Genomic DNA, 22,128 nt, shown 5'->3' with positions numbered 1-22,128 from the left:
TGCTACATATTAAAATCTCACTCAATTATCCATGAGCATTTCTTACTTTAGGAAGTCAAGTGAAAACACTCAGAATCTGTTTAACTTAATGCAAGAAGTTTCGAGTTTTCACCGGGGGAAGGGATTTTAAACTGGGGCCCTGACAGCAAACTGTTCCTGGGACATCATCCCACTGCGACCTGGATACTGGGAGGTGAAAGGACTGGTGGAATCAATTACTGTCATTAGAATACATAACATTTCTAAATATAAAAATAATATAAGTAATTTTTCAAATTTTGTTTTTTTTTGTCGCTTTTTAACTTATAAAATGCATGACATCTTCGTATGTAGCACATCTTTGGGTTAAATTCAGTTATTTAGTTGACATTTTAGTGACATCCAGTCATTTTTTATTAAGTGATTGTTTCAATAATACATAATTACGGAATTTGTAAGGACATCATCATAATGAACATAATTTTTTTTAACTTTTAATAAAAATGGCCCTCAATTGTAGCCTAGCCGCGCTAGACAACCCACGGCAACGAATTTAATTCTCTGCCAGGGTGGGTCTAGTTACCCTCCATAAGGCTCGAGGCTGGATGCTCCTAAAACTGGCCGGACCAATCACCATGAAGTGTAGAGTCAGAAGGCGGGCGTAGACAGAGGCACGACGATTCTGACAGAAACAACCGGCGCACAATAAACAGTTATCTTTCGACTCGGCTTTGGCCACAGCCCTTAAAGATTTGAAGCTAAAATTCAACTTGAAAGATAAACAAAGGACGACACTGAAGTGTTTCATTGAGAAGAAAGACGTATTTGGACTTATGCCGACGGGATATGGCAAATCCTTAATATACCAGTTGGCTCCGCTGGTTGGGAAGCTAATGGGACTTAGCCACAATCCGGCGCTCTCGGAACTACGTCAGCAGAGTGATTTGAAAGACAACCTTTTAGCCCGCCTCCCTCCCTGTCAAGCGTTCCTAGACCCTTGTGTCTTAAGAGCTGGGTCTAGCGCGGCTAGGCTACCTATTGTATATTGACCCAAAAATCTAAGAAGTTGAGCTGCAATGCTTCAGATCAATCTCTCATAAAGTTTGAAATGCTCTTGAAATATATCTAATATTACTCATATCTGAGTGATGTTTAAGTGTAAGTACTTATTCTGAAGTGCAAAAAGTTAATGATCCAATGAGAACCTCTGATATCCAAACATGCAAAATGAAGGAGACCACACAAGAGTTTAAGGTAATATTTTCTGGAATGCTTTTGCTTGCATTTTCCCCCCCCTTTGCCAATGCTGACATCTTTTCAGTCAATTTTCTTGCTTTAAATCAAAAAGGTCATCTTTTTCTCTCTCTCTCCACAGTCCAATCAATAATTTATCTTTTTTTTCTTCTCTTTTTGATTGTTTTTCTTTTTTTACAAGCACCCCATTCCTCCATCTTTATTGGCAAAAGCAAACATGCTAGTAAATTAGAAATCCATTTTTACAAACAAAATACATGAAGAAAATACATCCACATCCTGCAAATATAAACAGTAACAAATCCAAAACTATTATCCAATAAACATTTTACAATTTTTTTACACTATTGAGTGATAGTAGCATACAGAGGATAGTACAAAAAGTGGGAGAAAACCTTCGCTGAATCCTCACTGAAACAAGCAAGAACTTCACTAGTTATAGGTTGAAACCCGACAGTGACCTCATTCAAAGAAAAAAGAAATCTCAATGACAGTGGCAAAGGGAGCTTCGGTCTCCCATCTCACTTTGACTGACGGTGGAGACGAAAACTTTCAGCTTTCAGTGGGACAATGAGGTCACAGGCAGGAGGCTTCTGAGCATCAACAGTGAGATATGCAAACCAGACAAGCGCGCGACTGACGTGTGAGGTGGGAGGAAGTCATGCTGAGTCTTTCAAATGGTTTTCCATTTGGTACCAGTAAAGCAAAGGAAACCATGCAGGTAGAACAATGCATAGAGAAATGTGCCTGCATGTGTCTGCACTGACACTGCTGCAAACTCTCTCTCCTCTGTTTTGGTGTAAATGGTTACTGGATATGCTGTGATGTATCAAACACTTCATTAAGCTGTGTGTAAAGTTATTTGTTAAAAGAGAAGCTGAAAAAGTGTACCATCACTAAGCACATTTCCTATGTATTTCAACAGACTGAATTCCTCCCACCGTGAGGATTCTAAAGTACAGTATATGCAAAGAAGGCAAAACGCAAAATGTACATTTTTGTCATTGAATTGTGGTTGCAGAGTGTGTTTTGAGCACAGTCTGGCAATATTCAGATAGAGGCGAAGCTGCACTGATGCAAAATTAATAGTGTGAGGTGCACGACTCTCAGTGTCTTTCAACAGAGTGTTTTTTCCACAGCTCCAAGCAGCTTCCAATGTTTTCTTTAAAAGAAACATGCTACTTAAGATGACTAATTTAGTGAAATAACAACGCGGACTGGTTTAAACACAAATGCAAAACTCTCGCGACTAAGCAGAGACGCTGAGCACTCTGACTTGACCTTTTCTACCTGATACGACCTTGTCATTCCTTTAAAATGACAAAACAAAACAAAAAAAGTACAACAGTAATTTCTCTTTCAAGCATTTACAAAATTTACAAAAGTAAATCACAAATCCTGTAAAAATTCAGCAATCCGCTGATTGTGTAAGGCAAAGAAATTACATATATATATATTTATATATATATATATATATATATATTAAAATCAACTGTTCAGTACATTCAAACACCTGTCTATGGATCTCACATTTTTTGAAATGGGTGATCTGATCTTTGTCCCGTCGGCCCCTTTGAAGGCGACAGATTAGAACAAGTGAAAATGTTACACACTCTTAGAAAATGTAGAACCCCCATCTGGGTGGATATTTACACAGAGTGGCACTGGACATTGAGTGAGCAACAAAAAGAATACATGCGGGGAAAATTTGAATATTCAGACGTGCGTGTGTGACATGCGTGGACACGGCCATTTGTAAACATAGTTTGGGTTTTCCTATTGCACTGGTGTCCTTCTGTACCTGCACTGGTTGTTATGTGGTACAGCGTCAGCACCTCCTCGTGCCGTGAGTGAGTGGCTCCGTTTATTTAAGAATTCCGACACTGAACATTGAGGGTGAAAACAAACCAAGCAAAGTGAAATGGAAACAAAACCATACCATACTCTGCCAATATAGGTACGGCACAGTCCATTAATGCAGTGGAAAAATAAATAAATATCTCTCTGGTAGCCACAGAGAACGTTCTATTGGTGATGGAATGGCTGTCCCTGAACCGAGGACAAGATTTATTTTACAAAAAACTGGTGAGAAAAAGAGCTTAAATACAGTATGTATAAAAATACCTATTCACAGTAGACACAAATGTTGTGCATTACTGATATTAATCATCTGGTAAGCACACTGAAACTTTAGTAGGTTTTTCTATCTATAAGAACAACTTAACATTTATCTTTCTCAGCAAAAGTGAGATGTTTAGTTGAGGGATACAAAAATTGTCGACCCTCTAAACTTCTTTTGATGTACAATAAAGTAAAGACGTTTTTACTTTGATTAGAGTCTAAAATTACTTCGTTTGAAAATACTGTGAAGGGAAAAAAAAGTGAGTTCGTTTATACTGAAAAACAAAAAAAACCACTGGTTCTGCTGGAGAGCAGGTGACGACAAGCCGCGATCTCTTCATCGCCTCCAAGACCGGCTCTCGTACTCGTCGTCTTCATCGTCGTCCTCTTCCTCCTCCTCTTCGTCCTCCTCTCCGGGCAAGTAAGAGCTGGCTTCCTTCTGTTCAGATGAAAGAAAACCAATCTAGTATTTAGCTTCATGCTTTTCTGGAGTGATTCCTGAACAATTAAACTCACAGATTAATGTGCTGCGTCACAAAGGAAAGATTTTAGTGAACGCTACATCACATGTGAGAAGCTTTCCACCAGATATGGCTTTACTCTGTACTGCTGCGACGTGTGGTTGTTGTAGTGCAGGGGTGTCAAGCGCGAGGCCCGCGGGCCAAAAGCGGCCGTCCAGAGGGTCCAATCCGGCCCACGGGACCACGTTGTAAAGTGTAAAATTTACAGATTAGACCTTAACAGCTAATTGTAAATTTAAAATAATTGCTAGACCGTGACAAGTTGTTTTGATCATAAAGTAAAATACTAGATTGTTCTTTTGTCATTTTGTGTCTCATTTTTGTAAGATTGTCTTTTTTTGTTGTCTTTTTTGTCCGACTTTTGTCGCCTGTCTCCTGTTTTTATTGTTTTGTTTCCTTTCTGTCTCGCTTGAGTTTTTGTCTTATTTTTGTCACTTTGTGTTCTGCTTTAATCATTGTTTTTTTTTTGTCTCGCTTGTGTTTGTCCATTTTTTGCTGCTTGGTAATTTTTTGCCTACGTTTTTGTGTCTTTTGTGTTATTTGTCTCATGTTTTGTCATGATTATGTATTTGTCATTATCATTGTCGTATTATATCCTAAGTATGCCCACCATCAAGTGGCTATGAGTCAAAGGTACAAAAAGACATTTTGTGGATGATTATCATTCCCTTTTAAAAAAGAACAAAAAGATACAAACCATAAATTTACCGTCAGAATAGGAAGACGAAAACCTCAAAAATGTAACTCAAAACATGAAAATACAGTATAAGGATTTCACCTGACAGTAATGCAGTTTTACTCAAGGGGCTAAGATGCTCTTAGCACTGAGAGGCTCGCTCTGATTTTCCATTGGGAGCTGTAGTGAAAAATTTAGAAGCACCGGAAAGAAATGTACAAGTAAAATCTGTGAATAGAACTAAAACTTCCAAAACTTTCCCCCACTTAGAATTTCAAGTTGTGCTGAACACCGTCTTCCTTCCTTGACTATATGTTACTTAAAAACATGAAGCTGTGTTCCGAATCAAGTGTGTTTGTATGCGACGTGTCGTACCGCATTATCCTCATCTTTCGCCTCCTCCTCCTCCGGCTCTGTTGTAACTGAGGGCGTCTTGGGCTTGTACCAAGAAATCTGCAGGACACGACCCTTGAACTTTGCTCCCTGGTTGGCTGCCTAGAGAACAGAACAGGAGAGGCGACTGCAAGTTAAAATAACAGCTTTTATTGATAATGCATAAAATATCAGTATTTTTTCGAAGATTTGAGGAGGAAAAGCAGACGGAAGAACGAAGCAGGAAAAGCCTGGTACAACCTGGAGACGTGACTTACATTCTCTGCTTCACTCCGTGTCTTAAAGGTCATGACGACACTGTTGGCGTCTTGGTCACGGAGTTCCTCGATTTCGCCAAATTTCTAAGAATGAAAGAGAAAAAAGATTTAACACGAAACAGCAACACAAATCAACAAATGTGTGACTCATTAGTGGGCAAAACACATCTTTGGGGAGTTTTTACTTATTACCAAGAAATATACACAGTCATGGAAAAAGAATTATTCGATCACCCTTGTTTTCTTTAATTTCGAGTTCATTTTAATGCCTGATGCCACTAAGGGTATATTACCTGAAGAATACAATGAACACAACAAAAACACAGATGATTCCATCATACTTTATGTCCTATTTGACATGCTTAAGCTTAAATCGTATTCCCAGGGTATATAAGAGGCCACTTCATGTCATAAGCAGCACTGCACATCCAAAGACCTAGAGTGTTTTCCTGCTTACATTCAAGCCGTAACACAACTCAGAAGTTTTCAGCTCTCACATAATGCCTAAAACAAAAGAATTAATAAGCCTACAATCCAGACTGTCTTGCCCCTACAGTACAACATGGGGATGGAAATGCAACTGTGTGAAGGGCATGTACAGGGCTACTCCTGAAAACAGTCTTCTTCCATCGGCTGGAAAACTCTTTCCTGCCTCCAATGACTGGATTTTCCAACAAGAAATGAACCTTGCCACACGGCAAGGTCAGTTAAATTTGAGCAAAACAAGGGTGGTCTAATAACTTTTTCCATGACTGTCTATAGATATACATGTATTCTCACCACAAAGTGAGGCATTAACTCTTCCTTCTCCTCCTGAGTGACCCCTAAAATAGCCAGGGCTCTGGGTCTGTGGTCCACCACCATGCGGTTCACGACCCCGCCGCGAGCCATCATGTCCCGGTTTCTGCTCCTGCCTCGGCCCACGTGCATTGCACCGGGCTCCACTGCCATCTTCCCTCGGCCCCGACCTCGACCCGCTGGAGGCCGGATCAGACCCAATCGTGTTGCCTAAAGGAGGACAGAGCGGTGGTTTAATGTTACACAGTAACTAAGTGAATGTTGCTTCATTTCAATACACAGACAAGAACATATGGACTTTACCTGGATGTATTAAAAAAATATTATGACCAGTTATTGGAAACATAAGCGGACAATGTTCCTTGATTCTGCATTGTTGTTTTAAATATCAAAACAAATGACAGGAAACCATCACATGCCATCAAATGTTTATAAACTATCAAGTCTTTATTTATTCCTAAAAAAAAAAAATCACAGTAACACGCAGGCTAAAAATCACAGATCTTCAGAGCTCAAACATTCTCCACAAAGTCAACTATGTTCTCGTACTCCGTCACTTTCTCCTTTACCATTAGTTGTCACTCTTCCATTTTTAAAGCCACATCTTCTCGCTTCCTAACCACTCCACAACCTCACAACCACTCTCCCTTCCATTTGTCCCTCCCTCACTTCCCCCTTTTAATTGTCATCCTGCAATTTTCTTTCAAGGACCAGCGGCTCAAACTTTAATGAGACGGAGCTCCATCAGCGTAGGACTTGTGTCTGATTTGGCTTCGTTAGCGGCTGCTCCTCTGGGTTTGCTTAAGTGGCTGCAGTTTAATGCGCAGAAGGAGGTCTGGATTTGGATGGATGGAGGGGCAGGAGGGGGACTGTATGCATTTTTAACAACTAGCTAATTTAGGACCCTGAGGTTAAAGGAAAGAAAAAAAACATTCTAAGCAGAGTGTTGCTAACAAAAGCTATCTTGTTGTTAGCCTGATCATGAGACACAGTCAACCTTATCTGTGTTGGTGTGCTCTGTGAGTTTATAGGGGAAAGGTGATATCGGCTCAGTCTGAGCTGACTAACAAAGTGCTGCCATGACTGAGAGTGTTTGTTGGGGTTAAAAAAAAAAATCAAATAAACAGACTTAGTAGTAGCAACTTATTATTGCATATTTGATATAAATATTATTATATATATTAACTATTAGACAGTAAGTGAGAAGATAGCATTAACATTCTCACTCTTCAGTTTAGTTAATTCAGTCGATTTATATTTCATTAGAATTCTTAACGTAATAGATTTAACATGGGAATCATGACATCTGCAGGATTTTCTCTACATGAGTCAAATTGCACTGCAAGTTGTCTACATGCTACATATACAATTCACACAGCCTATTAGCGTGTCCTGAATTTACATAAACTCCTTTGATTTTGTTTCAAACTCTTACAGGTTAACCCCTTTAAACGTCCAAAGCCCATCTCTGGGTTTGAAGGCATGTAACCACAGCCACAAGTGTTACAAACAATGACAACTGTACTATATTCAGCTTTCTGACAGTGCTTGAACTAATCATATGTGATGTGCAGTTTGGCTAGGAAGCTCAACCACATCTAAGCTTAAAATTGTGATATTTAATCACAATCGCTTTAATCTGCATGCCGTGGTTTTATGTTTTACACCAGTATAAAAACAAAAGTCTGCGGCCATGTTTACACAGAGCAGATAAGAGACAATTACGGAAACAAATAAAAAATAATTGATAGTGCAATATCTTAAGTGAGTACAGGGAAAAAAACATGAACAGTATTAGTAACACCTGTGGGCACTTGGAAAATGTTGTGCATGTTGATTCCAAGTTTTCTCATTTTGGGTAAAATAAAGAATCTAAGAACTTTTGTTTTTAATGACTTAGGGCATTATAACTTTGTTAAACTGCACAAAAACATGAGTGAGTTCCCTTGACTTCTCGTCATTGTTGTGCTGGTTCCATAGAGGTGCAATACCTTATACTGCAGTGAAAAAATAGCCCACAGCGAGCAAAAATGTGACAGGAGCAAAAAAACAGCAAGAAACTGCTTAAGCTATCGAAAATATTCATTTAGAAATTATGTCTATTTTTGATTTTGAAGCTATTCACAAGATTATAACCACCACCATCTAACACGCCAACAGCTCTGATCCACCAAAGTATGGATTCTACACAACTTCTCAAGGTGTCCTGTGCTATCTGGAACCAGATTCCTTCCTTCGTTTTGTGAAGTGGAGCGGCCATTAATCAGACTAGTTGCTCCAGCATATCCCACAGATGCTTAATGCCTCGTACTGCACACTGACTAACTGTGCATCATGTTTGGTATGATGCAACCACGGTTTGAGTTAATGAGCTTTTCTGGATTGAAGTAGATGACGAGTCATTTAACACCGTTGCATTTATAACGCAGAATCTGTAGACATGATAATGTCCATTCCTAATGCTCAGTACTGCACACTGATCAACTGTGAATATGCTCATTACAATAAATGACCTTTACAGTTCAGATCAATTCAGATGGCTTTTAAAGCCACATAGTGTGACAGTTTTCATCTGATTAGAAAGTCATGCCAAAGATTAGAACAATCAGACTCAGTGCTTACAGCAGTCGCACACATTTTCTTCATATAAAGTTTCTATGGTTTACTCATTTGTTCCGCCCCAAATACAAGTAACACTCATTCCTTCCAGCTGTTCCAATGTTACCAGATTGAGGTAATAAAAACACAACTGGAATGTAATGTCACTGTTATTTGTGGCATTTATTTCTCTGGGAATGAAAACAAATTATATTACAAATTTTATTAGTGACTGTCTACGTGTGCGCAGTCACCGTTTCTTTCCTCCCTTTGCAGAACAGAAGCGAATACAGTCTTATCTGCAAACTTCCTCTAAGGCATTTCTTGGTATCACATCCTCCAATTCAGCGCTCAAGAAAAATGTTGATGATGCAAGATGCTGTCACTGCGTATCTCTGTGTGTGTGGTGTGTCTTTGTAGATCTGTTTGTGGGGGTAGTGGCTGGCTTTTCACATCATTAGTCAGGGGTACGTGCTCTTTGCGTATGCAGGTTTTTCCATAACATTGTAAAAGTTCGGCAGGCTCACAGTACAAAATCCTAACAGATTTTGAAATTAAGTTACTGCACACATATAGACAGAAAATTCACAGATATCTTTTCTCTAGTATCAGATATGCACATCCTGCAAGATGAAAAAATAATTGCATGCAGGAAATTATTATGATTATCATTACAACATTATTTCATGAGAAAGTAGATCCAAAAATGAAGATTGTTGGGAGGATGCGGTCAACATGATTTGTTTATCTATGAACAGCTGAGGTGAGATTTTTCTAAAGATCAGTATGAATATCTACAGCTAATGTTACTCTAAAGGGTTAAAATGTTTAGCATTGATAGCTATAGACTGAATGAATTGCTGTACAAACTGAAAAGTGGAAGGAACCTTAATGTATGTCTCTTCATCTTCTTCATCTTTGTGGGAGGTGGAGTGGAACCGGAGAAGAATACATGGATGTACTGAACAGTAATGTTGAGTCAGGTCGTACCAGGAGGTCAAATTAAATGACTTCGTTTTAACAGTGGATAAATATAAACCACAAAATTGAATTTTGAGCCAGGCCTTGTTAAATTTTAAGTTCCACAATACTGGAAAGTTCTCCACCATTATGGAGAAAAATGATACTGTACACAAATCAACAAATCAAACTGAGTTCAACTTATACAATAACGAGGCTAGGCTAGGCTAGCCAGCGTTTTCAGTACGTTTCACAGTTAAGCAGCACTAAAAGTGTTTGATTCGCAGACTTTAATCTGCTGTAGACTGGGGAATCCTGGGAATCTAAAAAAAAGACAGGCTGAAAACACTAAATGATGCCCCTCCATGCACAGCGCCTATGCCTTAGAGACCCCATAAACCCCTGGTGCGTGTATTACCTCGACCTGTAGTTGCCCTAGTTTCCTCTTGAGGTCTGTTGTGTCTTCTCCAGAACTCATCTTTTTGTGAAAGTCCAGTTCTGCATCTAGCAGTTCCTTCTGGGCCTGGTTATATATTCAGTAAAATATATGAAAAAAAGTTCACTAAACACAGCAATATATTGTGTGTCCAACAAAGTTCAACAAAGGTGAAACATAAATCTGCAAGCTGGTTTGTCAAATACTCATATCTCATACCACAATATGATATGAATAGGAGCAAGTCTTTCTTTTAAAAACAAGCTGAAGAAGCAGAGCCTGAACTTACATCAGTCTTGGTTTTGGGCTGGCTGTGGTTGGTTTTGCCACCTGGGAGGACCTGGGAGGCAGGGTTCATTTCATTCTGCATCTGGGTAATCTTCTCCGTTAGCTCCTTCAGGGTTTTCATGATGTTGGCTCTCTCCTCAGGTTTCATACCTCGGTTCTTCTCCAGGCGGTTTATCAGTGCCTAGAAGAAGAAAGACAAGCAATGAGAGAGAAGAAGGTGTACAAAGAAACTAAAGAAAGAGAGGGCAAAGGTAAGATAAACACAATATGTGGTGAGAAGACAGGAAAAAGAACAGCACAGTTAATTCAGAGATGCATATCTTACTTTCTGACACTCAATCTGTGTCTTTAACATCTCTTGCTTCTTCTTTCTCATATCTTGCTGAAGTTTCAAGGCCTCCTAAATGAAAAATCAAAGACAACACATTCAAAAGTGTGGAAAATACACTAATTGCAGTGGTGGGAATATTATTTTCCAGCGGTAGCCCTTGACACAAGCAAATGGCTAGTCCCAGCTCTGTTATTCTTGTAGCAAATGAAGCAACATGCCTGTTTCTTCTTAAGAGCTTCCTGTGCTTCCAGTGCTTTTCCCGTTTTCCCAAGGCTCTTGGATGATGACTTGAGGGCTGTGGGAGTGTAGGAGCTTTTCTGGGTGTTCGTCAGTGCAGGCGCCACCTAAGTGGCAACACAGAGGAAAAAAAGACACATTTAGGTTGTCAGAATGAGACTGTTGACAGCTGCATACCTGGATGTTAACAAGAATGTATTTTTAAATTACAGACAACTCATAAATCAACATCATATCTCAGGATTTTAGAAAGATCTACTTGGTCACTACAACAGCATGAATGTTATGTAACAAATACTCTATGAACAAACAGAAACAAATATGCTTAATAAAGGTAGTTCACCACTGAACATCAGCATGTGTGTAACAATGTATCACGGTGCAGCCTCAGAGAATAGTTTAATTTGGGCGACTTAATCAATCGTGCACAGAGACGCAACATGCCTGGTAATTTCTGCATTCTGCCCATGAAAGATTAAAACGTACAGTGACAGTGTCTGCGTTTGGATTCAGGGTGTCTGGCTTGGTTGTAGCTACGGTCCCAGCGGCTGCAGTCAGGTGCTGTTTGGGTACAGTCTTATTCAACACATACGCAGCTGGATTGTGCTGCTTAATCCCCTTCAAACAGAAGAGAAAACAAAGAGTAAATCAAATGATGGGTTAAAAAATGGTTAGACTGAAACATCTGCATAATAAAGATATAATGACTTGTGTATGTTTCAGCTCTTTATACTAACCTTATGCATGTTGCTGTGCTGCAGGGCCTGGCTGGGTGCCGACCCGGCCGCCTGGCTGCCTGAGCTCTGGTCCTGCTGCCCTGTAGTGTTGGTGCCAGGCTCACGGTGCCAGTACACGCGGATGAAGCGGTTGTTGAGGACCGCCTCGATGCTGGATATCGCCCGCCTGGCCTCTTCGTTCTTTGTGTACTGGATCAATGCTGCCTCTGGGTCCCCGCCAAACACGACCTGCATTGAGAGCACAGCGTTCAGGTTCGATGCCTTTATGTGATGACACAAATTCCTCTGTACAGCTGGGCTTAATGAACGTGGAGGTGAACCATCGTTCCAAAAAGCAATGCATTTTACCTGTATATTGACGATGGTTCCAAACTTGCTGAAGTGCTCGTTGAGCTTGGTGATGTTGTTGAGGTCACGCGGAATCTTGCGCACCTCCAACTTGGTGTTCACGTAGTGATTCCTCTTGGGAAAGATGCCTTTATGTTGGTTGTTAAAGCTCGGCCTAAAATAAAAAAAATAAATAAAATAAAATTTTTAAAAAAGAGGAAAATTGTGATGTTGGCATCTTAAGTTTGACACAGCATTTTGTTTTTCAGAAAATAACAATGGAAAAGGCAGGCAGGCAAATCAACGTTTCGGCTCAGAAGTAATGAAAGTAAGTGAAACAGAATAAAGTTTTATGACTTCATATTAAAGTTCCTACAAGCCATATATTGTTATATTTTTAGGAAGGGTAAATGTCAACCTGCTTGACACTCTAGATAGATTACAGGTTTAGGCTTTGCCAGAGAATAGTGTCCAAGTCTTGGGGATGTGGACTTGCTTCCTACAAGTGAGACCAAAGATAGTCTGCTGACCCGAGTCACCTTGGCTTGAAACAAAGCTCCCTTAGCAGTAATGGGAAATGGGGCGAGGCACCCAATTTGATCAAATTTCACCTGGCTGGCTTCTTCAAATTTCTTCACACAACCACAACTGCTGCACACAATACATGCAATTCTAGATTTTCTATCTGTGCACGAGTTCTCTCTCCTCTCCCAACATGTGTGTGTGTGAATCCTTACTTCTCCATCCAGGGCTTTTTAGCTGCTGGTCCATCAGTAGTACTGGGTCCGATGGTCCTCTTTCTGCTGTCCTGCTCAGTGTTAAAACGGGTCGCATTACTTCCAGGAGTGCTGGTTGCTGTGGCAGGCTCTGTCTGGATCACTATGTTGGCAGCTAAATGATAAACACAGAGATACAATGACAATTAGGAGCTTTAGCGGTCGGAGCAAATCAGTCTTTGGCCCATTTCTCAAGATCAGTTTTTGGAAAAATATGTGTACTACAAAAGGAAATACTTGCTACCTCTGGAGCCTTGGCCTTCACTGGAGGTGAGGCCGATGAGGTTAGAGCGTTGGGTCTGCACGCGGGGGATAAACTGCCGGTATGGGTTACGGCCTGGTGCAGTCAGACCCGGAGATTCTGGGTTGTAGCCCTCTGGATCATAGTTGTCTGTTGTGTAAAAACAAACATACACACACACAAGTTGTTAGAGCGAACCAAAAAGTAACACATTTAAGCATTAAATTGAAAAAAATGCTTAAGTGTGTTCAGTGGAGGGACACTGAACACACTTAAATGTTTCATATATATATATATATATATATACACAAATACAGAAAAGAAGAAATTAAAATTACAATCATACTGACAGACAAAAAAATGTAAATATTAAAAAAAAACAAGATGATAATTTTTTATACTGAACTACAGCTGAATGTATCACAAACGTAAAATTAGGAAAACGAGACGCTCCATAATTTTGGCTATCAAAGTTGAAATGTAAAAAGAAAAACTGAGTTTGTACATACCTAATAGTAAACCCATTACATTTGACCTACATCTTACATTTTCTGTACAATTGGAAATATTCATGAGCTGACTTATAGAAGAAGCACTTAACACAATGAGACATGGCAGAGTTGCTGTGCATGTAAAGTTAATAAACAGTGCTACCCTCTGGTCCACAGCTGTTACTACAGTCTAAAGAAATGCACATGTATCCCAAACTGAATATGCAATGTCACATAAACAAATCAGCATGACTGAAAACAGAACCACAAGGCCATTCACAGTCTGGAAAATGCAACTTAACTCTTTCTGACTTAGGAATTTTCATAATACAGTAAACTTAATCTGCTGTAACAAACAGCACAGTAAATTAAAAGTAAAAAAAAAACATTTAATATAAATGAAAAGAAAAATCCAATCAAAGCAGCAGCAGTGCCACCTCCAAAAACAAACAGTCCCAAATCTGAATAGGAAAAGCATCTCTGCTTACATTCAGACTGGACATATTGGGGACGAAGAGACACAGATGAGGACGAGGAAGGAGGTGGAGGAGGAGGAGGAGGAGGAAGAGTAGGTGGCAGTCCCACACCAGGCGGTCCGACAGGAGGAGAGGAGGTGATTGCAGATTGGTGGTTGGGGGTGTCAATCCCACTGGTTGCTATCAGTGGGGGTCCTGAGGGAGACACAAGTCCAAGCTAATGTCTCTGGTATATTGCAGGTATTACAGTGAGTGAGTGTGTAGTCTGAACTACTACTGTACATACTTCTATGGTATATAAGGGGAGTTCAATGCAATGGGTAAACTGTTTAACCTACTATACATCTGGGAAGACTAAAGAAATTCATCACTGTTTAACAACTAGTACAATCAAATCAACTAGCAGAATAAAACACAATAGATTGAAATGTTTTTGTGACAGTACCATGATCCCAAAACATATAATATAGAGGAGATGTAAATACATAATTTACAATTTATGCAATTTGGCCACATGTACAACAGAAAAGCAAAGAAAACTTAAACTGTTTTCCTCTTTTCTTCTGTCTGACTCTATTAGTACTTCGCTGCACAGAGCGATTTTTAAGCCTTGCATGAAATTTGCATCTAAACAAAGATTTTTAATTATTCAAGGGTGAGTTAGCACATTATGAATTGCACAAAACAGGGTGAACCAGAGCTGCTCTGTCACTGTGAAAGTGAAAGGCAAGATGGTGTGCATGATAGGTTCAGTGCAGAGCGACCTCGAGACAAGACAGGCTGGTTTCTTAGACTACAGGAAAAAAAGTTTAAAAAAAACTTTCTTATCCGAGTGTGCAGCTTAAGACGTGAGAAGTTTGTCACACATAGCTTGTTATTTACAATTTATGCTGATAATATTATACGAAAAAGCTTAATTTTAATTTAATTTCAAAATGCCTTCCAATCGAGGCACAATTGTATCATTTAAATGTACTATTTGTTTATTTTAAAACACAAATATGGATACAGTGTTAATAGAAAAGGGCAGTCACTTCGACCTTTAATGACCAAAGACAAACTGTGACCACAATGAAAAAGGAAGTAATAGGACAGTGTGTCATATAGGACAATAAAGTTTTACAGGAGTGGATAAACTCTATTCTTGCTCTAGCTGCAGTTGTTTGTAGAAATCACAAGTCAGAGGTTGGTTTTACCATTATGCTAGCCACCAGAAGATTTAATACAGACATCAAATGTCACAACTTTTACTTCTTTCTCCAAGTTGCAATTTCTGCACCAAAGTGGTGGTAATACTTACCCGCCATGGGGAAGACGCCCGGCGGTGGCGGCTGGCTGTAGGGTGGCATCGAAGGCATCCTGAGGGAGGGGGGCGGCTCAGTGATTGGGGGCATGGGCAGGCCAGCCGGGGGCATAACGGGCGGGGGCGGGAACGGAATGATGTTCGGTAGATTGACATCGTCAACAATGAGAGGATCGCTGCCATGGTCGAATGGACACAGGTCACCACGAACACAAAATCCTTTTTCTGTGTGAGCGAGAGAGAAACAAATATTTAATAAATAAGAACTTTCATATAAACAGTGTACGGGTGTTACTGAATAAAGGCTAATCCCTTTGAGTATCTGGCCAAAGTTTATTTACATTAAACACAAACAACTATAAGGAAAATAACAACAAATGAAAAAGCAATGAGAGGGAATATAATAGATGAGTAAATGCCCACATTCAAAGCAGGTAGAGTTCCTGCATTTACCATGCAGTCTCATTAAGGAACTGGGTCCCTAGTGGCTGTTTGAGCACTGTGTCAGTGGGTAAGTTTAAACTCTTCTGTGCCTCTGTGTAGAGGAGGATGCAGGCCTCCGAGCTTTCCTGCCTCGCTCTGGGGACATGGGAGGGAGTGCTAAACAGTGGTCATTAGTGAAGAGACTAAACAAGGCTCTAAACCCTCATGGGAAGATATCACACAAGCCAGAGAAAACTTTACAGTCACTAGATCATGTACTAGAAAACTGTGCTGGACATTTTCTTTCAATCTGAACAACAATTTCAGTTAGATTGTTTTAAGTGCATAGACAGCATCTTTTCTGTACAGTCTAATGAAAAAATGTATGGTGGTCCATAGCAGATAAATAGCTGTAATGAAAAACAAAATAAAACAGAAGGACAGACAGAAAACAGGAATCAATGGAAGTGATAAAAGATAATTTCGGTCTTACCATCGTAATCCCTGCAACGCTGTTTAAGTAAAGCACTTTTATTGCTGAACGGCTTGCCAACGCCATCTTGCCTCTGGGTACCATAGTAGCCAGACCAGCTGTCTGTTGTGCTGTCTGGCAGGTGAGCTAGTGTTGCCACAGGACCCGCTCCAGCGGATGATGAGGAAGAGGAGGAAAAGGGGTGCGGAGGGGTGGGCAAGGGCAGGAGAGGCGACGGGTGCTGCTGCTGGGAGCCAGATGTGGTGGAAGAGTTGTAGGCGTCGGTATCCTTTCTTTCCACCTCAAACTTTGACTTGAAATCTGTTGAAGACAAACAGAGACGTATTTAAAAAAAACAACACAAAACGTATTACAGTTCTCTAAAGTCTGCTAGGTTTGAGCTTTTTAAAAGCAGCTACTTTTCTCATCATGCCAAACACAGATATGCAGATTAACCTGGTGTGTAATAAGGCCAATTCCAGCCCATGTTGTTGAATCCCCACTGATACAACTGCAAAGCTGTCCACATCGCTCCTTCTTTCCTAACCACTCCCAGCAACACTGACCGACGATCCAAGAGGAAACTATACAATCAGCTACATTCGGAACTTTGCTCAGTCTCACATCCAGAGTGGCTCAGCAACACTTCTGCATCCCTAATGCGCAGCTCAACAGTGCTTACAAGAGCTTCAGGAACTTGTGCACTCCTGGGTCTCCTCCCCTGTGCTGTTGTCATTGGTTGTGGGGGGGTAACTTTCTCACCTCTGCCTCCTCTGTGCTCCCTGTCCCTGCTCTTTCCTCGGCTGCCACTCCTGCTCCTGCTCCTGCTGCGGCTGCGGCTGTAGCTCCTCCCGCGGGGGCTTCCTCTGCGGCGTTCGTGTCGCTCCCGCTCGCGATGGGAGTCGCTGCTGCTTTTCCCATGCCGATCAAAGTCACGGCGCTTGCGCTCATCTCGCCTCCTGTCATCGCGGCTCCTGTGTGGTTGTAGAGTTAGATAGAACACATCTGAATTGCTATCTTTGGGCATGTTTTAAATGCAAGAGTCCAACAGGTACATTTCACAGGTATCGAGCAGGAGTACCAGAAAATATGTGTTTCAGTTTATCTATTAACCTTGAAATTACTTCACAAATAGCAACCTTAATATCCCTTCCTGAAGAGACAGGCTCTTAGTTGAAATATGGCTTTTATTTTCTTCATTATATATGTACAGCTTATTCTGTTTTAGTGAAAACACTCAATTCTATTTGACCTGCTCCAAAGCAGTGCAGTAATTTGGTTCTGCTGCTGCATGCCGTCAGTAAAAGCTCAATAAATTTCTCTGCCTATTTTACATTAAAATGACTGCAGCATTACTAGGCGCACAATCCCTTTTATTCCCTGAGCGCCGTTGGCATTAAAAATCTACTGGAGTTTCATTAACAGACACTTTTACACAGTGAAAGTTCAGGAACGTAAGACTAATCCAAATGAATTAAATCAGTAACGAATAACATTATTTCGGTGAAGTTTAAAAGGGATTGTGGCATTATTACGTTGTTTTAATTTGCAAAATATAAATTGTACATTAAAGCACATTAAACTGTTGTTTTGAATCATTGTGCAACAGTTGCTCTATTGTCCCATCTGCTGTAACTAGATGCATCACAGCCAAGGGACAAGTTACTGGACACCAGGGCCTTCATCAAGCTGAAAGCAGGACTCATGGGGCTTGAAACTAACCATGCAAATACAGGCACACAACAAAATCTGTACACAGCAACACCATGCAAACTAAAGGGTTTGAAGTGCATATTTCAGAATGAGACAGAAATGTAAATGCTATACATATCTGTACATGCATTTTGAATGGTGATATTAAACAAATCCTTGAAGCCACAGTCATACCTTGAGTCATTGAAGTCAGAGCGGTTCCTCAGAGGACTTCTCCTTCGCCTGTTTTCTCGCTCCTCTTCTGGGGTTTCAGCCTTGAGGTAAAAAAAACAGTTACCGTAAGTTGCATCTTAAACTCTCCTCTAGTTTGTATTTTTATCATCAAAAGAGATTTTTGAGATATAAACATTTCATCAATGCTGGGATCTAAACTCTCAAAAGCAGACAGGATGCTCATCTCACTTTAAAGATGATATGCAAGTAGACTCATTTCCAGGAAAGCTACTTATTGTCAGGGTTCAACTGAGGCCAAAAACCTCTCTCCCAACGTACCTCAGCAACGTCTGACTTGACTGCAGGTGGTTTAATCTCTTCTTTAGGAGCTTCCTTTGCTGCAGGATTTCCCAGGTAGTTCTTGGTCGTGAGACATTCGAAAAGTTTATCGACAAATTCTACCGTCTCTGCAAGAACAAAATTGATCTTGTGAATACATTTAACCTTCACTAGAACTCTGTGCAGAGAGAAAAAGGTGCCCTCAGGCATGAATTGTACTGACATTCCTGCTGAATCACCATAATCACTTTTCTCCTGCCTGCAATAAATGCTCCCAAAGAATAATGAATAACACACACAGAAACAGCAGACATGAAACAGAGAAAAGCTGCTTGAGAAAAATGCATGATACACCATCATAAAAGGAGAAAATGTCCTTCCACAAACTAAAATGTACTTAAAGAACATAATTTAAACCCAGTGAGATGAATAAAATTCTGATTGGCTTTAGAGTTACTAACTTCCAGTGTGATTATGTTTACAAATGGTTAAAGAATTGGGAGTGATTAGCTTTAATCAGTGGCTTTTTGTGGGACCAATTTGCAGTTTTAAAACCCAGAAGTCTTGATAATTGATAATGCAGTTGGTGAGACGTGGGTGTTAATCATTAGCTTAATCAAACCCATGTACACACATTATCGTCCTACACTGACTGCAACACTCTCCAATTAAAAGTAAAGTGGAACATTTGTATAATTTAAACTGTGCGAGAAAGAAGAGCACAAATCAACTCAAGCTTTGCATGCTGATTGATGAGACATGCTACAAACATGGAAGGATGTACACAAGAGTATTTTCAAATGACATAATTCTCTATCTGGTGGCCATAATGGGGACTCACACGTGATAGATGGTGTTTATGTACAGGTTATTGCATTGCTGAATGCATAACTTACACTTGTGCTCTGGAAGAAATCTAAAAAAAAACAACACTACTTTTGGCTGCCCCATGTTGTAAACATTTCAGGAATAAACCTATTTCCAACACTGCCTTTCAGACTTTATTCCAGCTTTCTGTATGCATACATTGCTTGTGCTACATTAAACTGTCTGAACACTTCTTTATCAGTCTCTACATGGTTGAATATTGGCCTTCCTGGGATTTGCATGGCTGGTTTAACAGAGAATTCATTCAGCTTTGTTCACTAAACAATGGCTACTGTCATTTCAGAGAGTTGCATCTACATGCTTATCTTCCTTTATTCCTCTAAAAATAGGGTTCTCCGATTTATATGTACGAGCAAATAGATAAGGGAAGTGAGGATATCTTGATTTACAACGGTGTCTGTACGCAAAAGTAACATGTGAGCTGACAGTGCACACCCAAAGAGAAGATGAGAGATGAGTCACTCTTTAAAAACCTTACACAGTTAACATACAAATTTTAATAAATAAACAATTCTATTCATGTAATAAGTACAGAATTTCCACCGCACTCCTCATCTATAAACCCGATCCTTTACTGACATGATATCCTCTTGTAGGATGCAAACTACATATAGTGTCAGAATGACTAAATATAACTACTCCTTGGTAACTAGAGCTGGACCCGAATATCCCGAATATTCGTTCGTTACGGCGGTATCCGGATATTAATTTTGGTATCCGAATATTCACTGTCAGTTATGGAGGCTAAGCTAATGTGCCTTATCTATCACACTTTATGCTCCTGAATTAAAGCACTCTTATCAGAATTATGTTGGGCTTTGTTCATAATCAACCTGTTTCCATAAAGCTAATTTTCTGTTAAGATCCTCATAAATTTAATCACTATTTTCCATTCATCTTGTCACTCCTTAACATCCACAATGACACCAGTTGTGATTCCCACAGGATTTGTGACAAAACTGCAAAGCCTCTACTGTCTGATGTGTGTGAAGGGAATAAAATAATTGTCTTTCCTTTGCTAACTCAGTGACGAGAGTAAAATGTTCACCATGTTGTCTTGATCTGAAAGAGCTGAATAGCAAAACTGAGTGTTGTCATATTAGCAGAAAAGCCTTCTGTGAATCATACCTTTTTGTAGAAAGACGTCAAGCTGATCAGCGCAAAGAGCTTTCAGCTCCTTCTCTGGTTTGTCCTTCTTCACAAGAGCCACTACATAGTTAGCCAATGCAGAGGGGTCAGCATCACATCTGCAAGTTAAAATGCATATATTCTAAATTACTGCAACCCAGTATGTTATTTTAATTATGCAATGCAAAGGGAAAATGCAAGAAAGTGTTTCACAAACTACTTAATAATTTAACAAGGGGAAACAGAACCAGGGAGCAAAACACATTCCTAATTTTTTGTTTAACCAGCTGAACTATGCTGTGTAACAGTGGTTTTGAAGTATATGCACACAGAAGTTTTAAAAACCAAATGTAATCATAGCAGTACCAAGTTTTCAACCCTTCAAACAGCAATTAGTGGATGCACTGCAATAGCATGAAAACAAAAAGTCTTAACAAGTCCAAGCCAGTTTATAACTAACTATATGACTACTAGCTGACATATTAAACAAAACGATTATAACTCTCATGGCTGCCATCACATCCATTTGACCTTAAACAAACAACAATGTCAGTGCACTTGATCAAATAACAGACAGCATAACTGACCAAACACCCTATGATCAGACATTCTCAACAACAACAAAAAACATAAAACAAGAATGCAGATACACTTTTGATAACGGCTTTGGTTCAAACGGGTTTGTTCCTGCAACTATGCCAATTACAATTTGAACATTTAATTAGCAAAACCACATAATTTAGAGTCACTCAGGAAGCAAACAAGATCTGACAGCAGTTCAAGAGCACAACTGTCAGTAAATGTTGCTGCATCACCTGTTAAACAGCAGCTGCAACACCACTGGCTCCTCCACACATTACCCTCTTTTACATCATTTTGTCAAATAATTAAATCAAATATTCCATTAAGCCGTTTGTAATCTTTGGAATAATCTTTGTGAACTTCGAATTCTGGTAATTATAATAACTTTGGCCTTAGGAACAAGCAGAAACAGAGAGTGTAACTATGGTAACTGAGAGAACAAATTATTCATACATATTTAGCTATTAAACATGTGTAACTGAAACTTAAAACATAGCTTTGTGACATGGCGCTTCACATACTCAACAGATATTTTAATCACAAGTACAAAAATACAAGTTAGGCTGTGTGTTGAAGCTCAATGGCTTGCTACAGAGCTGTGATAAAGTTACACCATCGAGCGCACAGCTGCATGCCTAACTACCCCAAAATAACACTGCGACAAACCTCGACAAACGCATTGCAACGTGCACAGTTTACATTTGTGTTATTTGCCCAACTGCAAAACTATTATCGCTTCTTTTTGCTGCAAAAGGCCAGCTAGCGGCAATGGTGGTTAGCTAACTCGTGCAAGAAACTGCCATCTGAGTCCCCATTGATGCCTGGCTAACCCACAGGCTAGCCCGCTAACGTAGCTACGTAGCATGCGAGCTAAATGTCATTTCAATTCAACACTCACATTGGCTCCAGGAGTTTTGCCAGCCACGACTTCAAGGCTTCCACATTCTCTATGATCATCGTGAGAAAGACTACAATGCTGTCTATAAAAAGAAAGTGCGTTTCGACAGCCCTAATTTCATCGTCTATAAATTTATAAGCTTTAAGGCCTTCTGTCTCTCTTCACTGGCAGGTCGGGCGAAATGTTTTACGGCATGGCAACAAAAGTCGAGTTGTCGTAACGCAGGCCTCATGGGCCTCACGACGGATGTTGTAGTGCAACCAACAATGTTAAAACTCGTGTTTTTAAATACAGCTCCTGGTAAATTCTCCAGCGGTCTGTTTAAACGTGTA

The 22,128-nt window shown here is 40.0% G+C and overlaps 1 protein-coding gene across 1 annotated transcript; it reads right to left on the bottom strand.

Annotated features, from left to right (window-relative positions):
- Nucleotides 1-1,227: 1,227 nt before the first annotated feature.
- rbm27 (RNA binding motif protein 27) lies at nt 1,228-22,000 on the bottom strand. Its single transcript, XM_022219465.2, has 21 exons — nt 21,797-22,000; nt 20,317-20,435; nt 18,301-18,428; nt 17,983-18,062; nt 16,858-17,069; nt 16,117-16,416; nt 15,198-15,425; nt 13,910-14,092; nt 12,934-13,080; nt 12,651-12,804; nt 11,935-12,088; nt 11,587-11,814; nt 11,336-11,467; nt 10,831-10,956; nt 10,607-10,681; nt 10,283-10,462; nt 9,976-10,080; nt 5,982-6,209; nt 5,202-5,285; nt 4,927-5,046; nt 1,228-3,793 (listed from the first exon to the last, which is right to left on the bottom strand). Exons 1-21 carry the CDS (start codon nt 21,853-21,855, stop codon nt 3,692-3,694), a joined length of 3,144 nt encoding a protein of 1,047 aa, XP_022075157.1. The 5' UTR covers nt 21,856-22,000; the 3' UTR covers nt 1,228-3,691.
- Nucleotides 22,001-22,128: the final 128 nt, after the last annotated feature.

This window comes from Acanthochromis polyacanthus, chromosome 17, assembly GCF_021347895.1.
Source record: "Acanthochromis polyacanthus isolate Apoly-LR-REF ecotype Palm Island chromosome 17, KAUST_Apoly_ChrSc, whole genome shotgun sequence".
Taxonomy (NCBI): domain Eukaryota; kingdom Metazoa; phylum Chordata; class Actinopteri; family Pomacentridae; genus Acanthochromis; species Acanthochromis polyacanthus.
This window is presented reverse-complemented; position numbering and strand designations above follow the sequence as displayed.

Bases quoted from the DNA above. Each gene is read 5' to 3' on its own strand.
- rbm27 (XM_022219465.2), bottom strand. From the start codon at position 21,855: ATGATCATAGAGAATGTGGAAGCCTTGAAGTCGTGGCTGGCAAAACTC. The intron at 16,417-16,857 runs GTGAGAAAGTTA...TGTCTTCAACAG, and splicing joins GGAGCACAGAGGAGGCAGAG to ATTTCAAGTCAAAGTTTGAG. The intron at 10,957-11,335 runs GTACGTTTTAAT...GTTGCCACTTAG, and splicing joins CAAACGCAGACACTGTCACT to GTGGCGCCTGCACTGACGAA.